The sequence below is a fragment of the Pristis pectinata genome, chromosome 16 (assembly GCF_009764475.1).
Source record: "Pristis pectinata isolate sPriPec2 chromosome 16, sPriPec2.1.pri, whole genome shotgun sequence".
NCBI lineage: Eukaryota > Metazoa > Chordata > Chondrichthyes > Rhinopristiformes > Pristidae > Pristis > Pristis pectinata.
The window spans coordinates 28,450,747-28,477,567 of record NC_067420.1 but is presented as its reverse complement, the minus strand read 5'-3'; the positions used below and the strand labels follow the sequence as shown (position 1 = coordinate 28,477,567).

Here is a 26,821-nt window from a genome sequence, read left to right as displayed (position 1 = left end):
ACATCAAAACTTACTTCCATTCCAGAGGACTTAAAGCTCACTCAATTAACCAATGACTGCCTTTTTAAACCAATCCTAAATGAAATGTTTAATAATCACAATTATATTTTACACATCAGTACCTACATTGCACTGTCACAAAAGATCAATTTGTGCAGTTAAGCACAAAAATAAAACTAGCATTTTAAAATTCTGTACAGCACTTAACTGAGATGGAAAGTCAGGTGAATTCAACCACAGACTGCAAGTTCAGTGCCAGTTTCAAGAATACTGCAATTATGGTATTTTACTTGATTCCAAATGACAGGAGTAAAAAAAGTGTAAAACGAGAATCATGCTGAAACTTTTGAAGCAACATTGACCTATCATTACCAGCAATAATCAACTGCTAACAAATTCTTTGTGCATAGGTATAAGAAAGAAAGACGGCCTCATTTTGTATGTTAAATCATTTCATAATTCTATGACAACTTTATAATTGTTGCCCTGCTGGAATATATTATACAAAACACCAGTTCAAAATACTCAGTTCACCACCAAACAGGATTTTAAAAAAAAAACATCTGGAGAGAGCATTTCATTTTGAGAATATCAAGGCATTTGCAATATTAAAACTTTAGTAGAGTTATATTCACAATTAAAAGAATAATTTATAATATGGAAAGCAGAGACAAATGTTGAGCATTGCAATGTCACTGGCTGCCAAGGCACACTAATGTGGAAGAGGTCATCCATTTGTTCAAGACCACATGAATCCCTTATCCAGTTCACAACCATGATCTTGTGGAAAATTTATAATATACACCATTAGGTTTTAATGACTTCAGAAACCCAAGGTTTGAACACAAATGAGTAACCAAAACTCTGTAGAGCTTTGAACAGCTGGTACAATTGCCATTACATGCTATATGATCAATTTCAGAATGCAGACCAGATATACTTATACTTTCCAGATTTTATCTATGTAAACAGTGGATGAGTAGCATTCCACCCCCCCCCCCAACTCCCTCCCCCATACAACATTGACTTCTGCATCTTTATTTGGAAGCAAGATTCAGCAAGGGACTAACAATTCAGCATTCTTACACAAGTGTAGCATTATCCATTTGAGTACTGATATAGATTTTAGTGGCAATTAAACATCAAATTGACTGTTCACATTTATGTTCATTATTTGGATATTAAATGAACAATTGTTAAACTTCTTGTAAAAAAAAAAGTCCCAAAACTTGGATTTGGAATACTTATCCCTGATCATTTGGGAGCAACTAAAATATCTTTTCAGATAAGAGCACTCAACTACCCTGGGCACAGGTGACAAGTCAAATGCTAGAAGAATGGTATTAATACAGATAGGTATTCATTGGTCAGTGTGGATGTAGTGGGCCAAATGGCCAATTTCCATGCTGCATGACTTGGATGCTAACATGAAATTCTAAAGACAGTGCTGTCTTGTATTCTCTAGAATTTTTGTTATGATCTCATTCCAATAAACAGGGTCAGCCTGCAGTTTGAAGTGATGAAATAACAGAATAGGAAGAGAAGGTGATTAATGTCATTACATCCAATGGAAACAGAGGATTTAGCATGGAAGCCTGGAACAGGAGTAGGTGATCACCAATTAGAAAATACATAATAATCATCGCCATGCCTCGAAGGAAAAGAGAACAGTTAAAAAACTTAAGAACTGGGAAATCACCAGGAAAGAGATAGCATTAATTAGAGTAAGTAGTCTACATGCAAGAATGTCTTAAAACAGAAAATGTTAGAAACACTCAGTAGAAAAAAAAAATTTTAAAGAATGTTCATGTCTAAAAGGTCTGTGGCAAAATCCACTTTGTAAAGTTAGCAATGGATTTAATAAATGGACAAGACACAGTCTGGGTTCCTGGAAGGTGAAAGGACATAAATGGGCAAGTCTTGCCCTCTCCTGTGGCTTGATAAGGAAGTGCCATCAGAAAGGGAGTGTTTGGTGGAAAAGGGAAGAGCAATCATGGATTCACAAGGGAAAACAGTCCCTTTGGAATGCAGAAAGATTAATGAGGTGTCTAGATTTGGAATCTCATTGAAGGTGGTAGATATTACAGAAGAGGATGAATTGAATATGGAAGCTGGTGGGCTGGAAGGTAAAGTCAAGGGGAACCCCATCTTTGCTGTGATGACAGGTTGACAGCAGAAATGTGGGAAATAGAGGAGACACAGTTGAAAGCCTTATTGCAGAGGGGAAATCGTGGTTAAAGAAAGACACCTCAGAAACATTGACATGGTAAGTCCTGTCATCACAACAGATACATCGGAGAGACCGAGAACAGAATGGAATCCTTAAGGGAAGCAGGGTGAGAGAATTTCAGTTGTTGGAGTCTGTGTGCTTGTACTGGATGTTGGTTGCTAACTAACCATGAGCTTTTTGGTAGTGGCTTCCCCTCAACCACAGTTGATTGACGTGATACAGTTGAGAGCTCAACTTCCCACACTTTGCTCTCACCCCACCTTCCTCCCAGCTAGAGCTGGACTAGATCTCCCTTGTTCTCATCTTCCACCCACCAGATTCAACAGATCATCCTCCATAACTTCCTCTACCTTCAACAAAATTCCACCAGCAAACAGACCTTTCCTTCCCATCATTCTGAAGGGTCCACTCAGTCTGTAACTCTCAAGTTTGCTCTTCCATCTCCACCAACTGCTCTGCTTTTCATTGCAGTTTTTCATGCAACCCTGGGAGATGCAACCCTTACCCTTTTACCTAATCCCTTCCCACCACCTAGGGGCCCCAAACTGTCCTTCCAAATGAAGCAGTAATTCACTTGCACTTATTCTCATTTGCATTCTGTGCTCAGGATATGGTTTCCTCTGAAATGGAGAAACCAAAAGCAGATTGGGTGACCATTTTGTAGAACACTTCTGTTTGGGATACATGAATGGCCTTGACCTTCCAGTCACCTGTCACTTTAAATTTCCATCCTTCTGTCATTCTGACCTTGGAACACTGTAGGAGGCCAATGAATCCCAACACAACCGAGGAAAAGCACCTCATCCTCCATCTAGGCATAGAGGCAGAGACAGCACACAGAAACAAGCCCTTCATCCCACTGAATTTGCACCAATTATCAAACACCCATTTACACTAATCCTATATTAATCACATGCCCCTTAGATTCTATCACTTCCCCAGATTCTACCACTCATCAATGCACTAGGGGCAATTTGCAACAGGCAATTAACCTACTGACCTGTAGGTCTTTGGGATGTGGGATGAAAACAGAGCACCCAAAGGAAACAAACACTGCCACAGGCAGAACGTACAAACTCCACACAGTCAGGAGTGTGTGGAGCGGCAAGGCAGTGGCTCTGTTACCTGCACCATTGTGCCATCCATATTACAGCTCCCAGAACTCAAATGGAATTCAACAATTTCAGTTAACCAGCTTTTTCCCCCTATCTATAACAGATCCAGCCAGCTCTGATGCAAGATTAACAACCAGTAACATTAATCCAGTTTTTCCTCTCTCCATAGATGCTGATCTACTGAGTATTTCCACCGTTGTTTCTTATTTCAGGATTTCTAGCAATTGCTGTTTGCTGCATCTCATGCTTCCCACCCCCCTCTTATTACTCTCTCCCCCCTTTTCTGCTGCCACGATTCATTTTCCTTCACTTACACTCCTGCAGAAAGATCACATACACCTTACTTTCATTTGTTACTAGCTAAAGGACTGAAAAGCAAGCGTGTCATCTGGACAACCTTGCTCTCCATCCTATGCCAGACATTCCATTGGTTCTCTCCACCTCACTCCTCTGCAACTTAAAACTCTTGATTTCTCACTTATCCAGTACGATGAAGAATCATTGTCCAGATACATCATCTGTTTCTCTTTATACAGCTGCTGACTGGCCCGTTCAGTATTCCCAGCATTTTGTTTTTATTTCAGAGTTCAAACATCTGTAGTGTTTTTCACTCTTAAGCTCAAAACATCCAGATATACCAAAAAGAAAATAGGGCAAAAGCTGAAATCCAACATGAAAATAGTGAACTATTTAGGGATAAAACCATTTTTAAGATGCAAAAATTGCAGAGCTGTGTTAGGATGGGAGGCAGGTGGAGCAATGACAAATGGGGGTGCGAAGGATAAGCAAAGAAACAAAAAGGAGCGGCATTATCTGAGATTGCTGAATTCACTGTTAGAGTCATACACTGTGGGAACAGGCCCTTCAACCCAACTTGTCAAATCCAGAATATGGCTAAACACCACTGGAAACACAAGGTGATGTCCCTTGTGTTCACATAGATTACTCTGGAACAGTGTGAGAGGGTAATAACAGAAAAGCACGAGCGCAGTTGAATGACAGACAAGTGACAGCTTGGTGGTACATCTCCACATTTAACAGAGGTACAAGGAGTATGATCTCCCAATCTGGCTTTAGCCTCCCTAATGCAGAAGAGATTGTAGCTTAAGCAATAAATACAATACCCGCCACAAATTGAACAGAACTATATATCTCAGTTTCACCTTGAACCCAGATAGTAAAGGGTTTGAAGAAGATAGAAGTCGCAGCTTCTGAATTTCCACGGGTCAATGCAGGGCCATTGTGTGTTAGAGTGAATAAGGGTGCAACAGTAGCAAGTGAAAGAGGAAGAGAAAGACTTGTTTGGTGGCAGAGGAATGAAATACTCTGAATGAGGAAGCTGGTGTTGAGGATGAGGTGAAACCTACTGTAGCCAAGAGAATAAGGAAGGAATGAGTGCAGGAAGTGGTTTAGATGGATATTGTCTGACCCAAGTATTACCAGTTTTGTTTTTAGATTTCCATCCTCTGCGGAGTTTTACCTTTTTTTTAAAAAATAATGAAAAATCATCCAGCATGAGTTGTTTCATTAAAGCATTAATAGACCATAGAACAATACAGCACAATACAGGGCCTTCGGCCCACCATGTTGTACCACCCTTCAAACCACACCTAAGACTATCTAACCCCTTCCTCCCACATATCCCTCTATCTAACAATCTCTTGAACTTGTCCAACGTATCAGCCTCCACCACCACCCCAGGCAGCGCATTCTATGCCCCAACCACTCTCTGGGTGAAAAATCTCCCTTGAACTTCCCACCCATTACCTTAAAGCCATGTCCTCTTGTTTTGAGCATTGGTGCCCTGGGACACAGGTGCTGAATGCCCACTCTATCTATTCCTCTTAATATCTTGTATACCTATATCACGTCTCCCCTCATCATCCTCCTCTCCAATGAGAACAGCCCTAGCTCCTTTAGTCTCTCTTCATAATCCATACTCTCTAATCCAGGCAGCATCCTGGTAAATCTCCTCTGCACCCTTTCCAATGCCTCCACATCCTTCCTATAATGAGGCGACCAGAACTGGACACAGTATTCAAGTGTGGTCTAACCAGAGTTTTGTAAAGCTGCATCATCACTTCGCGGCTCTTAAACTCGATCCCCCGACTTATGAAAGCTAACATCCCATAAGCTTTAACTACCCTATCTACCTGTGAGGCGACTTTCAGTGATCTGTGGATATGAACCCCCAGATCCCTCTGCTCCTCCACACTGCCCAGAATCCTGCCTTGTACTCCGCCCTGGAGTTTGTCCTTCCGAAGTGTACTACCTCACACTTCTCTGGATTGAACTCCATCTGCCACTTGTCAGCCCAGCTCTGCATCCCATCAATATCCCTCTGCAAGCTTCGACAGCCCTCCACACTATCCACAACACCACCAATCTTTGTATCATCTGCAAACTTGCTAACCCAGCCTTCCACTCTAAGAAGTCGTTAATAAATATCACAAAAAGTAGAGGTCCCAGAACTGATCCCTGTGGGACACCACTAGTCACAGCCCTCCAATCCGAATGCACTCCCTCCACCACAACCCTCTGCTTTCCACAGGCAAGCCAATTCTGAATCCACACAGCCAAGCCTCCCTGGATCCCTCGGCCTCTGACTTTCTGAAGAAGCCTACCATGCAGAACCTTGTCAAACGCCTTACTAAAATCCATGTAGACCACATCCACTGCACCACCCTCAATCTTCCTGGTCACTTCCTCAAAGAACCCTATCAGGCTTGTGAGGCACGTCAGAGAATGCAAGACCAATTTTACAAGAATTGAAATATGGAAGCCCAGGTTTAATATGTCCATAGAATAATTATACCATTGCATTAACACACAAGTAACAGAAATAATGCATTTTCCCCCCCATTCTGCACTAGAACCAAAATTTTACAGAATGGCATTTGCAGTATAATCCATCTTAACTAAATGCCAGAAATATGAGAATGCACTTCAAAGTGCAATGTGCAGATTAATATTTAAATCAAGAACAAAAATTATTAACATAAGACATATTGATAAAACATCTTTATGAAATACTTGAATCAGTACTTCATTTTATTCCTAAATCGACATAACTGAACATCAAATAAAAAGCTTGTTGCATCCTTTGATACATCTAGCCTAATTTCTGACTACTATTAATCAACCTGCGCTTTTCAATAAGAATGTACAGATTAGAAATCAAGGTGGCATACACTTTCATGTTTGTCATGTTTTCCGGCTGTAAATGAAATACAGTGGATTAACACGGATATTTAAATTGAAGTATGGGGAGATCGAGACGAGTGCCCACATAGGCGTTAGCCGCTGATCCGGGACACATGGACAATGACCGCTGGTTCATTGTCTTCAGCTCGGGATTCCGATTAGCGCGAAAATTAAACGGCAGAGAGAAGGAAACAACAAAGTCCGTGTAAAGACACAAAGAACTTCCCTAAGTGAGTAATATCGAGGCCAGCGCCATGATAGCCATGTGCTGTATTATCAGCGCTGCTTCTACAACCTTGCTCCTCGGCTACATTGCAGCTACTTCCTCTCCTCGATGACGACACAACAGCGGACGGCTGAGGCGAGACAAGCCGCAATTGGCATCGCGAGGAACCAATAGGAGTGCGACCACCACGACCACAGACAGTGGCTGGTGGCCAATGAACCGGCGTCGGGGACACAGGCAGGGCGGGACACCAGTGAGCAGACGGGCCCGTCCGTCTTTAAAATACCAGGCCTACCATCTGACAGATAACCCAAAGGGAAGGGAGGAAAGGGGAAAAAAATTAAAAGAGAAAAGAGTCGCGAAAATGTTTTGTCGTAAATACCAATGGGTGCTAAACAACACCTGGGGAAAGGGAGAGGTTCAAGCCTCAAGCCTCCTTGTGACATGATCTCCATCTTAAACCAGAAGCGATAAAGGATCAAACGTGAATAAAATTTTAAAAAAAGAGGAAACGCATTTTCTTATGGGAGACTTTAAAAAAAATTCTTAAGAGATGCACAAATGAACCGATTTCAAAAACAAGAATCTGCGGTTTGAAAGCACACACAGAAACACACACACAAAAAAAAGGCATCATTTATTGCCAAGACAGACGAATGCACCCTGCGCCGGGCAAACCCAACCCTTCACAAAAAAAATATTTAAGTCTATCATCAATGCACGCCAGCGACAAGTAGGCACAATCGGCTCAGTCTAAGAAAATAATATTTTCACGTTTGTTTAAAAAAAATTACCTTATTAACTAAATTAGTAAACGGGGCAACAACGAGGGGAGGAGGAAATCACTCACCGGCCGCGCCTCACGATATCTCTGCCGCCCTCCTCCCTCTTCCTTTTCTAACCGACCGGATCCGACGCTCGGACTCCCTCGGACGTGAAAGCCGCTAATTCAAACTCATCCAGCGCCGCCGCCGCTGACGTCACGCGCCATCCCGTACACGTCACGCGCACGGCGACAATGCCTCCCCGGACCGCCCGTTGCTATGGCGACCGGCCCCAGCGCCGACAGGGCCCTGGTGATCTCACGGACTGGCGGACGGGTAAGGAGGCCGGATCGATGCGATCAAACGATGATGTCCCTCTTTTCTTTTAAAAGCAGGGGAAGCTCAATCGTTTTAGAATATATTCTTTTTTCAAATTCATTAATGTGATACAAGCCATCTCTACTGGGTTAGAGGCACTATCTAAATACAAGTAGTTGTGCCTTCCTGTCGTAGTACCTGCGTTATCCATATTACTGAGCTTTAGTTGTGATGTCAGTGTCATGAACAGTCGTGCCCTTTGGCTTAATGCTATTATTTTCTCCACAAGGTTAATGTGGGTTCAATTGCTGGAATTGCCTATGTACCCGAGACTCTGCCTTTTACATAGCATCTGTTGCGCAGAAATAGATTTTGTTTCCCAACTGGTCATTGATGGTATTTATACTCCACACCACCACCCCCATCCACTCTTCTTGCCTTGCTAACTCTGGTTGCAGGCATTCCTGAGTGTTTGATCATGTGAATTCTGTCTACATGCTATTTGATCACATGGCACTTGCAACTGTTAATTGCATTTGTCTTATTAGGGTTGGGTCACTGGAATTTTAATGCACGTGCTTGGGGTTTCACATTGCAGCTGTTGTGCAAGAAGTTCCAAGCATCAAGAAGCCACCACAAGAAGGCAAAGAAAGGAAACTAAGGGTGGGGAAAAGTCTTTTTTCAAAATGTGAATGTTAGAAATCTGATTAAAAACAGAAAATGACCATAAGACATAAGACATAGGAGCAGAATTAGGCCACTTGGCCCATCGTGAAAATGCTGGAAACACTCAGCAGGTTAGGCAGCATCTGTGGAAAGAGAAACAGAATTAACACTTCAGGTTGAAGATCCTTCATCTGAGTTGAGAAAGAGAGAAAGCAAGTTAGTCTTAAGTTGCAGAGAAAGTGGGGATTGATAAATAGGACCAAAGGAATATGTCTGAAAGGGTGAGGCCAGCAATGCAGTGGAAATAAATAGAAGAGCCATCATGGGTTCATGGGTTAATGGGGTGCAGTTCAAAAGAGTACTATGAAATGAGCACTAATAGAGAGTGAGAATATAAAAAGAGGAGCATAAAAGTTGCGAACTGCAAAGCTGTAGGATATGTACATATCAGGTTGTGCTAATAGAGAGAGAAAAATTGAATCGCCATCACAGATGGATGAGTTACAGCAGAAATGGTCAGTTCTGATACTGTAAGTGCTGCTTCCTCACAGTTCCAGCGACCTGGTTTCAGTCGTGACCTTGAGTTCTGACAGTGTGTAATTTGCACCTCTTGTCTGTGACCATGTGGATTTCTGATGGGTTTTCTAGTTAGCTCCCATGTACCAAAGATATCCAGGTAGTTCACTGGATATTGTAAATTACCTCTGAGTGTAGATGGATGGCAAAAGAACCCAAGTGTGTGGAGACAAAAGAGACTGCATACTCTAGAATCTGGAGCAAAAAACAGTTTGAGGAACTCTGGGTCAGGCAGCATCTGCAGAGAGTGAAGTTAGATACTGGAAGGTGATAAGCAGAACCAGGTAAGGGAGGGATGATGGGAAGATGGAACCAGATGGGAGAGGAATAGGAAGGGTAAGCCAAGAGAGAAGAAATCCAGGCAGATAGCTGTGTGGTTGATGGGCAGATGGAAAGGAGAAAGGAGAACAAAGGGGTAGAGGACCTAGGTTAACTAGTGGGAATGAGAAAGGAACACAGAGGACATGGGTTACCTGAAACTGGGAAATTCAAAGTTCATACCATTGGGCTGTAGGCTATCCAAGTGGAATATGAGGCGTTGTTCTTTGAGTTTGAGTTTGGCCTCACTGTGACAATGGAGAAGGCGAGGGACAGCCAGATCGGTGTGGATGTAGGGAGGGGAGTTGAAGTGACATGCAACCAAAAGCTCAAGATTGCTGTGGCAGGCAGGGTGTAGATGCTCCACAAAATGATTGCCTAGTCTGAGCTTGGCTTTGCCGATGTAGAGGCCACATCGAGAGCACAGAATGCAATAGACAAGGTTGGAGGAGGTGCATATGAACCTCTGCCTCACCCGGAACAACTGCTTAGGTCCCTGGATGGTGGTGAGGGAAGCGGTGTAAGGACAAGTGTTGCACCTGCTACGGTTGCAGGGGAAAGTGCCAGGTAAAGTGCCAGGGAACAAGTTTTTTTTGTTTCCTTCCCAATTCTGATGAAGAGTCTTTGACCTGAAACATTAGCTTAGTTTCTCTTCCTATAGATGCAGCCTGACCTGCTGAGTATTTGCAGCATTTTCTGCTTTTACTTCAGATTTCCAGCATCTGCAGTATTTTTTTGATTTTTAAGTGCCAGACTTGACAAGTACTGGCTAATCAAATATGCTGGGAAACTAATGTTAGCCTGGGTGCTTTCTTAGCACTTCCTTGATGTGAGGCTGGCCACTAACCTTGGTGCTGTCCCTCCATTGGCTCAGCTGTTCCTTCTGAAGTGCTGGTTACTGGAACTTGCCAGTTGGTGAAGCATCAGATAACCAAGCTTTTAGTAGGTGGCAGCTTTAACTGTTTGAAAAATTTAAATAGAGCTATCGTTTCAGCTCATTTTTTTTGTAAAATAGGCTGTTAGTGGGCTGGAGGATGAATGAAAGGAGGAGCAGCAAAGAAAAGTGCAGAACGTATAGTTCCAGACACATTAGGTCAAAGGGCAGACTGTGGGAGGAATTGTATCATGTCATCTGCAATAGAATGGCCTACTTCAATTTAAGCTTTGGGTCTAATGGCTTTGCTCTACAAAGGAAACCAATATACACTGCAGGCAAGCTGGATAGATTGAGAAGAGTACTTCAGTATATCCCCAAGAGGACTCAATATAATCGTCACAATGTGGTGAATTCACCAAAGGGTGAATTAGAGTCACAGAGTCCAACAGCACAAAAATAGGCCCTTCAGCCCATCTTGTCCATGTTGACTGAGATGCCTAACTAAGCCAATCCCATTTTTCTGCACTTGGCCAATATTCCTCTAAATCTTTCCTATCCATGTACTCCCTCCCTCCTGCCCCCAAGTCCTCCAATCACCTCTGGCCTCTTGTGTCACCACTCCCCCTCTCTCTCCACTTTATACTGGCTATCTCCTCTCTCCAATCTCAGTCTCAAGATTTTGACCTGAAACATCGACAATTTCTTCACCACCCCCCCCCCCCCCACCCCCTGACAGATGCTGCTCGACCTGCTGAGGTCCTCCAGCAGTTTGTTGTTCCAGATTCCAGCATTTGAAATCTCTTGTGTCTCTATCCATGTACCTGTCCAAATGCTTTTTAAACTCTATGATTGTACCTGCCACTAGCACCTCCTCTGGCAGCTTGTTCTATATACACACCACCCTCTTGTGTGAAAAACTTGCCCCTCAGATCTCTTTTAAATATTTCCCCTCTCACCTTAAACCTATGTCCTCTAGTTTTAGACTCCCTTACCCTTGGAAAAAAACTATGAAGATCTACCCCATCTATGCTCCTCATTATTTTATAAACCTCTCCAACCCTCAGCTTCCTACAGTCCAACCTCTACTTGTAACTAATGACCTCTATTCTAGGCAACAGCCTGGTGAAGCTCTTCTGTGCTCTTTTTAGTGCCACCACATCATCTCTATAGTGTGGTGACCAGAACAATACACAATATTCCAAGTGTGGCTTAACCAATGTCTTGAACAGCTGCAACATGATATCCAAACTCTTATACTTAATACCACTAACTGTGGAGGCAAGCAAGATAAACATCTGCTTTCACTACCCTATCCACCTGTGTCACCATTATCAGGGAGCTGTGAACCTGCACCTCAAAGTCCCTCTGTACATCAATGCTATTGATTATGATATATGTCCGCTAATTTATGATATGCCACCATTGTTTATGATATATGTCCGCTAGTATTAGGCAATACAAAATGCATTACATCACAGTTAAAGGGAGGAATTAGGGAAACAAGGCAAAGAGAATGACAATATTTAAAAAAACAAACAGGATGAGCAAGTTTCAGCAAATCTGTCAACTTTCAGAGTGCACAACAAATCAATGATTTTTTTTTGAATTATCCATGTGTCCTCAGTGCAGCAAAAGTCTTTCCTAACATTCAGCAACTGCTCACAACTAGCTAATGGATCCTTTTATATTGTATATCAACACGAATAAGCACAAAAGCATTGGAATAACAACAAACTAGTTCATATTTGTTCATGTCACAATGTATTACAGTGAAATTTGAAAACTAAAACTTCCTAGTGAAAATTGCTGCAGCTTGGGAGGTCAATTGAAGATATATGATGTGGTGGACAATCCCTTCCAGCTCTGGGCCCTGGGTCCAGTTAAAGAACACAGCAACTTGGCATAGGTGCAATGAGTGGTTGTGGTCCGGTAGGGGGTACAGTGGTGGGGGACCCGCCATTTGGAATACTAACGAATGGCTAATGGGAGCTGCAGGCATGTTGCTGCCATGGCACAAGACCACAAGTACCTCACCCCTTAAACAAAGCCAGTCCTATATACAAAATATTGTAATATTTTGGCAGCCCCTGTCAACACTCAAGATAGTAACCATTTGTAGTTACAAGGGGTGGCTTTCCCCTTGCCATGTGTCAACCCATTGCCATGATCCTGTTTCAAAGCTCCGCTGCTGCTCTGGATATACTGTCTCAGATCAGGTTCCAATACCTGTAGCTCCATTATAATTATGACTACCTAGAGTTTGCATGGATAACACTGAAAACACCCAGCATCTGAGAGCAACTTCATTTTGTTCTGATGAAGAGACTCTGACCTGAGAAGTTAACTCTGTTTCTCTTCCCACAAATGCTAGCTGACACGCTGAGTGTTTCCAGTATTTTCTGTTTTTATTTCATTTTAATGCAATATGCATGCAAATGCAGAGGTCCCAAAGTTGTAGTGAGCTACTGGTTGTTTTCGCACCTGTGCCAAACTTTGGACTCCATGGAAATTACAGCAATTCTGCACCATTTAGGGTGAGGAATATGTACAATCTGCACAGGTTAGAGCTGTAAAAGGGACTTCAATTTCATTAAATTTGATGGAGCAGAACTGCTATGAGGTAATAGTTCATTCAGATTTTTAAAAATTTGAGTGTAATTAAATATTTTTGAGTTTTTATATGTTTGAATATTTCTTAAATGTTTGTGAATATTTCTCAATTTCGGAAACTTTCACAGCTGTTTGACAGGTTTGGCATTCCAGCTAAACCAGGGACATGACATAACAAGCTATAAATTTTTTTTCCCAGTAGTGAACAAGCCAAGCTAGTTCTAGTTGTGCCTATATGTTGGAGCTATTGCGACAGATTGTGCCATTGCTTCTCAAGGGCACTTAGGGATGAACAATAAATACTGGAATTGCCTGTGGTACTCAGAGGCCTAAAAAGTAACTATTAAAAAATATTTATTCCAAAACTTATGTAGCATAGCCTCTGTTACTCTGCTTGTTGCTGTACTTTTATCATTACACAGAGGGTTCTGCCTCTGCAATCCTACATTAGCCAGAACTGGCATAGAATAATAATCCTCTTTCATTTGAATGGGGACTATAAACGTGGAAAAAAGCTTAAGTTCAGTTATTTATTCTATATTCATATCATTTTGTTTTATCATTTTTGTTATTTATTAGTATTTTAATGGGGTATTAACACATTTTGTTTTAAAATATATATCATTTAGAGCAATTTTTATAGTTTTTCAATATCTTCATATGTCAAAGACATTGAAAAGCTCCCATAAAGCCTTACAGACTTTGACAGGGTACTACACTCCATTCCTTGTCTCCTCTCAAAGGCTGTCAAGACATCGTGAGGGCAGAGCTTCAGAAATAAGCTAGTTGAGGCTTAGTCACCACTGATGACTTGCGCCTCACAAATAACCCTTCCCCCCACCCCTCGCCCTCCACCTCCCGTGACTTCAGGATCAGAAAGCCCAGGATGATTGGACCAATGCACCCTCAGCAGTGCATGGGGAGATTGCAGATATGGCAAATCTGGGCAGCATGAAATCAAGCATGATTCGGCCAGTTGTTTTTGCCAAACCTGCAAGTCCAAACAAAGAGGAACAGCATGTAATAAAAAGAGACATCAAGTCTTGGACTAAGACCTCTTGAAACAATTTATCAGCAAACATGATTTTTCAAAGCTAAGCAAAATTAATTATGAAGTCAGCCAAGATTCTAGAAAAGAATCTCGATGTTAAATTGATTGGCCATGTAGTTGGTCTGGTGGCCCGTGTCTGATTGTACCCCAACTTTTCCTTAGAATGTCAATTAGAATTGATTTGTTACTTTACAGCCAAGAATGGCCAAGAGTGGAGTGACCCTGTTTGGCTCTTCCCAAACTGTTGTACCCTGTATGCCAATGATATGCTTTCGCATTGTAGCAAAAGACCCAAAAGCACTTCTCAGAGGTGTAATTACAAAAGTCAGCCGAGACAAAAACATAAAGAGCAGAATCCAAAAGTATGATTAAAGAGTTAGATTTTAAGAAGCAGAGAAAGAAATGGGAAAACAAAGAGATGTAGGGAAGAAGTTCCACAATATGCGTCCTTGAAAACTGAAGGAATGATCACGAATAGTGGGACAAATAGACAAGGGATGCATAAAAGGCCAGAGTTAAAAGGAAAAATGTTGCTGAAATGGGAGTGTAGGGTGGCAAAGGGGAGGCAAATTAATGGCTAAGCAAGAAGTGTGAAAATGAAGGAATTTAAACACAAGGAACAGAAATTTTAACTTGAGACTTTGAGAGGGTCACTGAGGAAAAGGGTGACTTGTTTTGGCATTAAGAATATAAATTATACTAAATTCAGACCACATACATAAGTTGAATGGTCATAATTCAGGATGATTTTTATAGTGATAATTTCCCTCTTCATCAATTTGTGTAAATAAAACATGCGGGCAATTTTTTAATCAGTTCACGATGATCCAAATAGAGAATATTCTCTAAAACATTCAGTGATCTGTTTGTCAGCAACATTCAAATCTAAATCATTTACAAGAAAGACCAGAAAAAGATGGTGAGCAACAATAACTGTGCTGTGATATGTTCATGGGTTTATATTCAGGGTATCCAGTTGCTTGTCCACAGAAGTGAAAGTGCATTGTTGTGCTATTTAATTTCTTCCCTTCCCCTCTACGAAGCTTTGATTTCTCAACCTTCCTTGGCAAAAACAGATCAACAGACAACCTATTTCTATGGTTCTGTTTCCTTTGATGTATGGCTTGTCAGGCTAGCTGGCCTTTTCCAATTCCTAAAACTCCTCTGTTCTAAATAAATTCACTTTAATTTTCTCCACTATTTACAAGGAAACAAATGGTCTTTGCACAGTGCGCCCATAACAGGAGGGTTTAAATTATTTTCTTGAGTTAAGTTTTATAGGAGAGCACAAGCATCTGGGGAATTACTCCATTATTCATTCCAACACAAATTGCTAAGTTATTTATTTACTGTATTAAGGGCAGGACTTGTTTTGGATGTAATGGAGGAATGTATCCAGGCAACATTTATTTTTTGTTTGAATACTTAAAATTAAACCATCAGATCATTTACAAAAGCATCACTATATTTAAATTTTTGAAGTAATTAATGATAAAAATGAAGCTCTTTTAATTTTAACTCTCAGTAATTTCATTTTACATTCAGAAACAACTATCTTGCAGGAGGTCATTTTCATGAAGTACTGAGAAGAGATTTGGTTATAGTTTTCTTCTGGCAGAATGGCAATGTATGGTAGCATGATTAAAATGTACTTTACGTAAGAGATAGTGGCAATAGAAATATAATCACGTAGTACAGAATTGTTAAGGGCTGTGTGACTAATTTGAGTACAGAATGATTTGCAAGAGTCAACTGGCAGTTGCATGCACACAAAGCACAATGAGAAATGAATCAGACCCTGCTGTGCTTGAGACACACCTACATATTGCTGTGTGCCCAGCAGCATATGTGATGTCAGTTGGCGTGCACTGCACATTTGACAATCACTGCAACAAAAATGGAGAGTGCAAACATGTTGAGAAAAACACTTGGGCCTCAACCTCATGAACACCCTTTAGTAGGAGGATGAAGGCCTGTTAGGGTATAAGCTAAAAGTCAAGTTGTTATCCCGCCACTGGCTGGGAGTGAGCTATCGAGGGCAGCTGTGAAATTGCAACTGATGAACCAGATGTCTCCATGTTCAAGCTAAGGGTTTTGCTGTTCTTTGTGGGGTAGTGGTTGGTGGAAGAGGTGGTCTGACAGGTTGCCAAACCAGATCAATGCTTTCCCTGGTTGTCCACCTCAGTAGATAAATACTGAGACTGCAAGAACAGATCAGAGGCTGAGTATCCTGCTGCAAGTAACTTGCCTCCTGAATCTCCAAAGCCTTTCCACCATATACAAGGTATGTCAGGTATAGAGTCAAAAAGACATATAGCATGGAAACAGATTATTCAGCCCACACCAACCAGTGGGCACCCATACCTATTAATCCCATCTTCCAGCACTTAGCCCGTAGCCCTATATGCCTAGGCAATTGAGTACTCGTCAAGACACTTAAATTCTATTGGCAACTCTGCTTCCACCAATCTCTCAAGCGGTGCATTCCAGGTACTCACCACTCTGGGTGTAAAATGTCCCCCACAAATTAAATCTCTTATTCCTTATCCTATATCTCTGTCCTCTAGTTTTATTCACTTCTGATATGGGCAAAAGTTTCCTGCAGTATACCTCAATCGTATCCCTTCTTAACCTCTTCCTGTACAGGGAAAACAGATCTAGTCTCTCCAGTTCCTCCTCATAACTGAAACGCTCCATCCCAGGCAACATGAATCTCCTCTGAACTCTCTCCAGCCCTATCAAACATTTCCTATAGTGTGATGACCAGAGCAGCAGGCAGAATTCCAGCTGAGCTCTGACAGATGTTTTATAAAGTTGGAGCATAACCTCCCTGCTTTTGTTTTCAATGCTCTGATTAATGAAGGCCAGTATTCCATATGCCTTCTTAACCAAGTTATCCACCTGCGCTGCCACCTTCAAGGATCCCTGGACTTGCACTCTAAGGTCTCTTTGTTCGTCAAATTTCCCTAGGACCTTACCATTCATGGTGAATGTCCTAGCCTCATCAGTACTCCCAAAACGCATCACCTCACATTTATCAGGATTAAACTCCATCCATTAAACTCAGCCCATTTCACCAACACATTGATACCACACTGAAGCCTGTCTCTTCTCCACACTGTCAACAACTCCAACAATCTTCCTGTCATTTGTGAATTTACTGATCATGCTTCCTACATCCACATCCAAATCACTCACATATATTACAAATAGCAAGGGTTCCCTTTAAACACTACTAGTCACAGGGATCTAATCACAAAAACAGTCCTCTTCCAATACCCTCTGTCTGCTATGGCCCAGCCAATTTTGATCCAATTTGCCAACTTGTCCTTGATCCCTTGGGCCCCCCTAATTTTTTGAACCTTGTCAAAAGCCTTACTGAACTCCATGTAGACGAGGTCAACTGCACTGCCCTCATCAATACATTTTGTTACCTCTTCAAAAAATTTAATCAATTGGTCAGACAAGATCTGCCCTTGACAAAGCTGTGCTGGCTATCTCTGACCATTCCCTGCTTTTCCACGTGGGTATCAATCCTGTCCCTCAGAATTTTTTCCAATAACTTCCCTACTATTGATATTAGGTTCACAGGTCTGTAATTGCCAGGCTTTTCCCTGCTGCCTTTCTTGAAAAGGGGACCATATTTCCCATCCTTCAGTACCTCACTTGAGTCCAGTGAAGATTTAAAAATCACAGCCAGGCCACAGCAATCTTTTCCCATGTCTCCCATAGCATCCTGGAATAAATCTCATTCTGCCCTGGGGATTTATCCACCTTTAAGCCCACTAAGGCATCATACCTTTTCTTTATTTATGGAGTCTTGCACTAGAATTTTCCCTTCCCCTTTGCTGAGTTCTCCAACTACAAAGTCCATTTCCTTTGTAACTGCCAATGGATAGCATTCATTTGGGATCTCACCTATACCTTCTGGCTCCACGCACAGATTGCCACTGTTGTCCGTCTTTCCCTGCATATTCTTTTGTCCTTAATATACTTATAAAACACGTTCAGATTTGTCTTAATCCTGACTGCCAGTGATATTTTGTGATCCCTTGCCTTCCTAATTTCCTTTTTAAGCATCACCCTGCACTTTTTATACTCCTAATGGGCCTCCTCCACCTTTAATTCTTTATATCTGTTGATGTTACCCTTGGCTTTCACCCTTACAGGAACATCCTATGTCTCCTTTGTAGACTTACCTCCATATGTAGACATACCTGCAAGTAGATGCTCCCAGTCTACATTTGCCAGATCCTGTCTTATTTCAATGAAATTAACCTTCTCCTAACTTAAGACCTTTATTCCTGTCTATCCCTATCTTTTTCCATAACCATTTTAAAATGCATGGAGTTATGGTCACCATCTCCAAAATGCACCCTCGCTGACCACTGACCCTCGACCTGACTGGTATATTCCCTAGACAAAGTTCAGTAAAGCTCCTTCCCTTGTTGGTCTGTCTATATACTGTGTCAAAAAGCTCTCCTGGATACACCTCAAAAAATTTGCCTCTCTAAGCCTTTTACACTAAGGCAATCCCAGTTAATATTTGGAAAATTGAAACCCCCTGGTACTCAAACCCTATTTTTATCTCTCTGCTATTTGTCTACATATCTGTTCCTCTATTTCCTGTTGACCATTAGGTGATCAGCAAAGTGATGCCATCCTTTTTATTCCTAATCTCCACCCAGATGGCCTCATTTGAGGAGCTTTCTGGGATATCCTTCCTCAATACTTAATTAAAACATTCCTTAACTAACAGCGAAATGCCACCTCTTCTTTTACATCCCTCTGCTTGCCTGAAAATTCTATGCCCTGGGGTACTGAGTTGCCAGTATGTGATGGAATACTCTCTACTTGCAAGATGAATACATTTCCCAATAATACTCAAGGAGTCTGACACCACCCAAGTCAAACCAACTTGATTGGCACCCCATCCACAATTCTGAACATTCATTCCAACACCATTTTGGGTGCAGTGTACACTACCCATAAATCCCAACAGCACTGTCTGAACCCAAACCTCTGCTTCCTGGAAGGACAACAGTAGCAGGCACATGGGAATGCCATCACCTGAAAGTTCCCCTCCAAGTCTCCTGATCTAGAAATATATCACCATTCCTTCATCATTGCTGGTTCAAAATCTTGTAACTTCATACTTAATGGATGTGTGGCAATACATCCCCAAAAGGGGCTCACCATCACCTTCTGAGACAGGCCTTGGAAGTTTTACTTTCTGTAGAGATTAGAGGAATCCAAGTTTGCTGATGACTCAAAAGTACATGGAAAGTCAAGTTGTGCTGAAGATATTGTGACTTTGCAATGGGATAGAGATTAAGTGGGCAAAATCTTGGCAAATGGAGTTTACTGTGTCAAAGTGTGAGGTCATGCACTTCATTAAGAGGAATCAAAAGGCAGATTATTATCGAAATGGAAAAAGACTGCAAGAGTGAAGTGTAGAAGAATCTACATGTTCTGGTGCATGACTCACAAAAGTTGGCCTTTATTGCAAAGGAGTTGGAGTTTAGAAATGGAAAAGTTTTGTTCAGTTGTACAGGATGTTGGTGAGGCTATGCCTGGAGTCATGCCCAGTTTTGGACCCCTTACCTAGGAAAGGATATAGTAACATTGGACGCAGTCCAAAGGAGATTCACCAGACTAATTCCTAGGATGACAGGATTGTCCTATCAAGGGAAACTTGACAGGTTGGGTCTGTATTCTTTAGAGTTTAAAAGGATGAGGGTGATCTCATTAAAATATATAAGAACCTAATAGGGGCACGACAGGATAAATGCCGAGATGTTTTCACTCATGGGAGGGTCTCAAATGTGGCAACATAGTTTCAAGATAAGGAGCTGGTCATGTAAAACTGAGGAACGAAGACATTTCTTCTCAGTGGTTGTGAATCTCTGGAATTCTCTGCCCAAGGGAGTTGTGGAGGCTAGATCATTAGAAGTATTTAATATGGAGGTACATAAATTTTTGAAAGATTGGGGAATTGAGGATTAAGGAGATCTGGCGCAGAGGAGGAATTGAGGCTTAGGGTAGATCAGCTATGAGCATCCTGAATAATGGGGCATTGTTGAGGGGCCAGGTGGCCTACTCCTATCCTATTTTCTTGTGTTTTTGTGTTACTTCCTCAAGCTCTGGCACACTTCCAAAACTTTTAATATTTTTCAGCTTTTTTTCCCTTCATTGTAGTTATCAGCAATCCAAGAAACAAGGAAGAACATAGAATTTGCAGTATCTATTTTGTTGCTTTACTGTCTTTATTTGTACAAACTTTACATCAAAACTCCAGGAAGTTGTTTAGGGATTGTTTAGATTGTAATGGCAGCAAAAACATCTGGATTCAATCCTATATACAATAAAAGAAAAAAAGTAACATGTCTAACCCTGGTTGTTGTGTGCTTGCTGTCATGTTAACAAGCCTATAAAATACACACCCCTTCAATTAAAAATAAGAACTAGAACCTGAGTTTTATTAAGAATGAACTTATTGGAACTGATTTTAAATCAACCAAACCAGTTTTGTTTTACTGTTTCAGTTATTGTCTACCATTCAGTTATTGTCTACTGTATGGAGAAGGATTTAATACTAATATGTTAAATGTAAAATCACAGTGATTTCCTAACCTAAACAGGCGAATTAAGAGCTGTGGAAATTGGCAGCATTGAGATTTAGTTCAGTTCTTTTCTTTGCTTATCAATAAATATTAACAGTTTAAATGTTGTTGCAATGGTAATTAACCCTCAGAAAGTGTGTGATATTGAAGTTTGTGTACTTTAGATTTTGCAATTCTCAATATAAACTACTCAAATAAATTAGTCAATATTAAAAACAAGCATAACAATAGGAGATAATCATTTATTGTAAACAGATAGGCAGTGCTACAACTTGTACCTCTGAGTTCACGCACAAGGAATAGTTAAATTCTTTGTGCCATGTAGTAAAGTGGAAGTGATGAACATCAAAACAACATGTTCAAACACACATTTTCTGACAATGGAAGTTGTTTATATAGTTAAAGCAAAAAAAAACATGAGAATCTTTATAAAGTAATCACAAGTTTGAAGTGTTTTAATGCTGGTCAACAGTACATTTTTGCTAGTTGGCTCATTTGAAACAAACGATGAAATAGAAACAATTCCATGTACAGTAGCTGCACCCCATTATAAATGTAATATATTGTAAACAGTGTTGATTTGAAAGTACAGAGGGATAAATTCAGGTAGTTTCACTGATATTCTTTGCATGTAATTTATGCTTTAAAATAAACACACCAATGGCACCATTTTAGGCATTGCCAAGAAAAAAAACTGTAGCCTTGCTTTTCATCAAGATTTGGAAAGCTACAATGGCTAACTTAAAAGAGTTACATCATTCCAACAAATTTTCTTTAAATAGAATGCACTCTAACTTTGTATGTGTAAGTTACATTTAGACAAGAATTTTAGAAATGCTATTGTTGATCATATAAAGTTAGAAAAATATAAAGAAACTCGCATTTATTAGAAACAGTCGAAAAATGCTATTGGACTTCTCAAAGGAATAATTCAAAACAGGGTTTGCAGTTGGAGACTAAAAGTTCTTCACAAGGCTCTACACTGTAAACTATGTCTTGTGCAACCTACCTACCAACTCAGTGATTGATTTTGTTAATTCCATAAAGAGGAAATTAAAGGTTTGAAATTTGGTCTTCTGACATGATGGAGTTATGAAGTTCCTACTAAATGTTGTTTGATAGTAAACAGCACTTTGGGTTTACAGACTTTTAGTAAAGATTAACCTGATATGTTTATAACAAAATCATTATAAATACGTGCATTTTGGACATATCTATAAGGAATTATTTTCAGGTTATAAACACCATCAACTCGACAGACTAAAATATAACACATTCTCATAGAATTAACGCACAAGTTCAGGTGGTGATAACCTTTCTTTGGCCACAATATTAATACTCTTCAGTTAAATGGGTAAAATGCAAATCTTTACTATCCCAAAGTTAAGATGATTTTTTGTAACTATTTTGAAAAATATTAAAATTATTAATTTTAAATTGAGTTCTATTGAATGTTAAATGGATGCAAAAAAGACTGACATCACTATTGACTACATTCACTTAAATGAAAAAAATATCCTTTATATCCTTATATGCATTAATCTATGCATGTTTACAGCAATGAGGTTGGGAATTGGATGTTTAAAACTTTGTTTGTATGGGTGGGGAACTATTTTCATATAGGGAATCACAGCTGAGGTCAGTCCTATACTCACTGAATGTAAACACATGATATATTTCACACGAGTTGATGGATAGCAAACAGGAACTCGAACACTACCTGATTTTTATCTCCCTAACTCATGGACCTTGTGGCTAACCATGATGCCATACAGCAATCCAAGCTGTAATAAACAAACCAATTCTGTTGTTACCACACAGTTAAAGCTGGGATATGACTATATTTGCATCCTTCTTTATTTTGACATATCACTGGTACCATAAATCAGCTTCTTATTGCTTCGCATTAAGTTCAATGCTGCCCTTTGATGCTATTAAAATTTGCCAATGATAGAAGAGAAACTTCCAATAATATCATTCAAGGCAGAAATCCCAGTGCATAACTATTCACAATAGAAATGTACAGTAATTACTTTCCAGCAAAAAAGGATTATCACCTTGTATTTGTCTTAAAAGATATAAAAATTCCAGTATTTGAAGTATTTAAAAAAAGCACCTGAATCCAAAGTGATCTGCTTTTGGTAGTTTATTTCCCTTGTCAGTTTTCTTTCTCTCTTACTTTTCTTAGGTATGGTTCTGAAGTGGCTTGCCCAATTGCAAATGGGGCAAGCCACTTGAGCACAAATAAATGTTGGCAGCAAATCTTAGCTTTATCCTGTCTGCTGTTGGCTAAAACTTTCAGCAGAGGCAAAAACAGGAATTCTGACCAAAATTCCCATCACTTGCAGCTATATAATGATACAATCCACTTCCATAAGCACCAAGGATTAAACTTCAGACTTTGTTGAAGTACATTGTTTTATTGTTACCTGGTTAGATCCCCTGATAGTGTCAGGGAGTTGTAGAGTTCTTTCAGTATTTATATGTGATTTCTGTTAATGATTGAAAGAAGAACATCTTTTGTTTAATTCCTGTTGAATTCAATTACTTTTTAAACCCTAAACTAGTTCTAAATGAGGAGAGAGAATTCACACCAAGGATTGAGTTCAGTTTAAATTCCGTTTTAAAAACCTTAATTTTAATTCACCACATTCTTGTAGTTGTCAAAATGAGCAGCGCAATGCAGTGGAGCTAAATTACTACCTAGAATAAATTACATTAAATTTTTGTTTTGGTTTCTTGGTTAATGCTAAATTCAGATACAAAGCGTCAATTTGAAATATCATCATATTAAAACTTTGTAAAGGCAGCTCTTTATAATGGACTTCGGCACTGCTGGCTTGCATTAATTTCCAAATTAAGTTAGTTTGAGAGAACTGAGTGGCATGGTGTGTCAGAACACACAACAGAAAGCCAGCCATGGTTAAGTAGAAACTGTATTAAATTTGAAGCCTTATGGATAGAGGTTGCAGAGTGAAAATTTTAGAAGTAATGTAAGTAATGCACCTACAAAGTTAGGACTGAGACAAATTGTTGAATCAGAGGAAAGGGATCCTCTGTTTCTATCCTGGTCTTTGATTTCTAGATTGAAGAGTGATCCACTTCCAGGACTGGACTTACACCACGAATATATAAAAATAAGAAAATTATGTTGTATGGGAATAAGATCCTAATACAATATGCATAAAGTCATTATAATATCTTGCTAAAGAATATTCCAAATTGGCATGCCCTTGCAGTTTTTTGATATACTGGCGTGGTATATTCGAATGACAAAATACACATTAATTACTGCATTGCTTCATACTCTGAATTATTTATCCTGACATCTTGGTAGTTAGAGGATTTTAACAGAGGCCAGAAATTTTGCAAAATTGGGGCGTTAAAGAAAAATAGCAAAGTTAAAAAAAAAATTGCCTTTGCAGTTAGCTCTGCAGCAGCAATGTCTGAGGCTCGAGGACAGTCCCTTAGTCAACTCTGCATAGTAGAGCATACACTGTTAGAAGGATGGAGAATCTTACAAAAAATAGCTTAAAATATAAAATGTAACTTCTACATTTTGAGAGTAAAATGGTATTGCTGTCTTGAATTAAAAACCCTAAGAGTTATCTTGACATGATGTTATTATTAATTACAGTCTTATATTTTCTGTTGAAATCTTTTTAAAAAAATTCAACGTGGAGCAGCAAGAAGAATATCACTTTACCAATAAATTGTTTGAACTATTACTTTGACTGTAATTTTGACTGTGAACATGATTGTGAGGGATGGTGACAGTACAGCTTCATTAAGTCACCCTCCTAATGCTGTTTATAGACATTGTCTTGGTTTAAACTTAAAAGGTTTCCATCTTTATAATCTTTTTTTGCTCATTTACACATTTGCAACCCTTGCTAAAATACAAAACATTAACAAATTAAACAATGTATCATGATTATTCAACAACTACACATAAAACAGATTACAGAAAGAAAATACACTTTGCTGAAAAGTAAGTTAAAATATACTGGAATACTGTTTAAACAGGACAACAACTTCAACATTTTTGAACAATGATTTCTGAATCTGTTATGTTTATCTTTATTTAACAGGTTCATGACTTATTATCCGTCTACCAAAAATCCAGCTACTGATATGTGTAATATAACAATAAAATACTATATTAGAAGTTTAGAAAATAAGTTGAAAATCTAAAAGGTGGACAATAGCACCATTAAGAGTTAAAAGCCCTTAAATCCCATAAAAAGACCAGCTACAAAGTACACTAGAAAACTGTGAAGTATAATCCTCACTCTATTGTAAGTAAACTACAGCTAAAAGTAAGAATTCTGTTTTCTTCCCATATAAAAGATGAGATTACAAAAGCTAAAACAACTATAGTAGGCATGCTTGCTACCTACCCTGTCCTGAGTTGTGACTGTGAGTAATGGCCACAGTATCATAAATGTACAGCATGCAACCTTCACAATAATGCCAATCAAATATGTGTCACAGTATACTGAAAACCAGTCTGGATTTGTTTTACTATTTAGTTTCTAAATAAGCACCTTAAGTTTCTGAAAGGCAAATATTATACTGTGTTATTCACAAGCAAAATAATCCTTCAGTGGTGCAAATAGGTGGCGAATGACAGGCACACTCCATGACCTTCCAAGTAGTTTTTGTCGGGCCCCTCTCCCCATGTTTGACACATCTGTATAATGCACTGGAAAGCCAAAGATCCTGCAGGAAGAGAACAATGCAGCATAAAATGACTTGGATGAAATCATAGATTTATATCTAAAATATAAATTATCTTTGTTTTCAAGTTGGGCTTTTTTTCACAGAAGTAAATGCAGCATAAAAGGCATTTAGTCTTTGAGTTGGTTCCTTCCGCAGATCACACATGATCTAATTAATAATCATCTATCCTGCTTAATTAGTATAAATCCTCGACAATATTCCATGATAATACAAATTATAAAAAAATAAATATTTGATGCATTTAGTTTTTACTTTCAATTGTAGATTTGATAAAGATATAAATTGAAATTCCAGCACTAATCAAATGGACTTGGAATGGAAGCACTTGAATTTAGGAAGAAAACAAACAGGATTATGTGGAATAACATTTCACAATGTTGTTCACACTGCATGAAGACATTCTCTGCCAATCATGGCTTAGGCACACAATAAACCAGATGAATAAAGTATTTGGGTTGAGGGAGGTGAGAGAGAGGATACGGGCAAACTAGAAGTGGGCTAATCTTCAGGGGACTTCAAAAATGACTAAGAACAGTCCAAAGATAAGATCAGCACAAGCTAAGAATAATTCAGATTGACCAGGGATGATTCTGTGCAAGATGAGTTGGACCTGAAGTTACAGATGAACTTGAACAGATTTTGAATGACTCTGGGTAGGGGTGAGCTCCTGTAAATTGCAATATTGTAACTTTAGCATAAATGCTGGGAAAACCAAAAAGAAAATTAGCAGAAATTAGCATGACATAACATGATAACCACCAATCAGCACAAACAAATAGAAGAAATGGGCAATAAAAACAGTCAAAGTTTGAAGTTTTCAAGTTTTGGACTTAGGCTCCTAAAGGGAAAATGTATTCCAGAGGCTTACAATGTTGTACATGCAAATCAGAGTAAGGAAAAAGATTTTATTAGATGAATCCAACTATCAGCAAAGTGGAAATCAGAAAAACCTAAGATGTTGGAAATCTAAAATAAAAACAGAAAATACTTTAATACTCAGCAGGCCAGTCCGCATCTGTAGGAAGAGAAAAAGAGTTATTGTTTCAGGGCGAAGACTCTTTGTCAGAATCATCAGGGAGGTGGGGGCAGATTCAGGTTCATTTCTTTGGTAAAGACGAAGAAAAAACTTAAAAGTCTTTAAAAATATATATGGAGAAATTGTTGCCATTTGTGAGCAAGTCCAAAACTGGGGTGCATCAATGTAAAATTGTCACTGATAGATTGATAAGTAAATTAGAAGGAATTTCTGTACACAAAGAGTAGCTAGAATATAGAACTCAATTCCATTTGGAGTGGTTGAAGCAAAGAGTTGACCTAATTAGGGAAGGCTTGAAGCACATATAAGAGAGAAGGTGACAAAAAGATAGGGTGTGCTGGGAACAAATAATTAGAATGGACGGAGGCTCATGTGATATGTCAAATATATGATGCAAAGAATCCACAGCATAGAAATGCTGGAATGAATAACACATTTCTGTGCTGTAGATTCTATGCAATATA

The 26,821-nt window shown here is 39.5% G+C and overlaps 2 protein-coding genes across 4 annotated transcripts in view; both read right to left on the bottom strand.

Moving 5' to 3' along the window:
- LOC127578689 (microtubule-associated protein RP/EB family member 1-like) overlaps positions 1-7,777 on the bottom strand; it is a 28,899-nt gene extending 21,122 nt beyond the window's left edge. The window contains exon 1 of one of the 3 annotated variants that reach the window (XM_052030968.1): positions 7,626-7,777. The gene's annotated coding sequence lies outside the window, so the exon portion shown is untranslated. Of the gene's footprint in view, positions 1-6,844; positions 6,896-7,569 lie in introns of those variants that run through there. The other 2 variants (XM_052030970.1, XM_052030971.1) reach the window with 2 other exon arrangements.
- A 13,047-nt stretch (positions 7,778-20,824) lies between these two features.
- Positions 20,825-26,821, bottom strand: part of LOC127578688 (DNA (cytosine-5)-methyltransferase 3A-like) — a 229,557-nt gene continuing 223,560 nt past the window's right edge. The window contains exon 21 of the mRNA XM_052030967.1: positions 20,825-25,300. Coding sequence (XP_051886927.1) covers positions 25,159-25,300 — 142 coding nt within the window. The 3' untranslated portion in view covers positions 20,825-25,158. The remainder of the gene's footprint in view (positions 25,301-26,821) is intronic.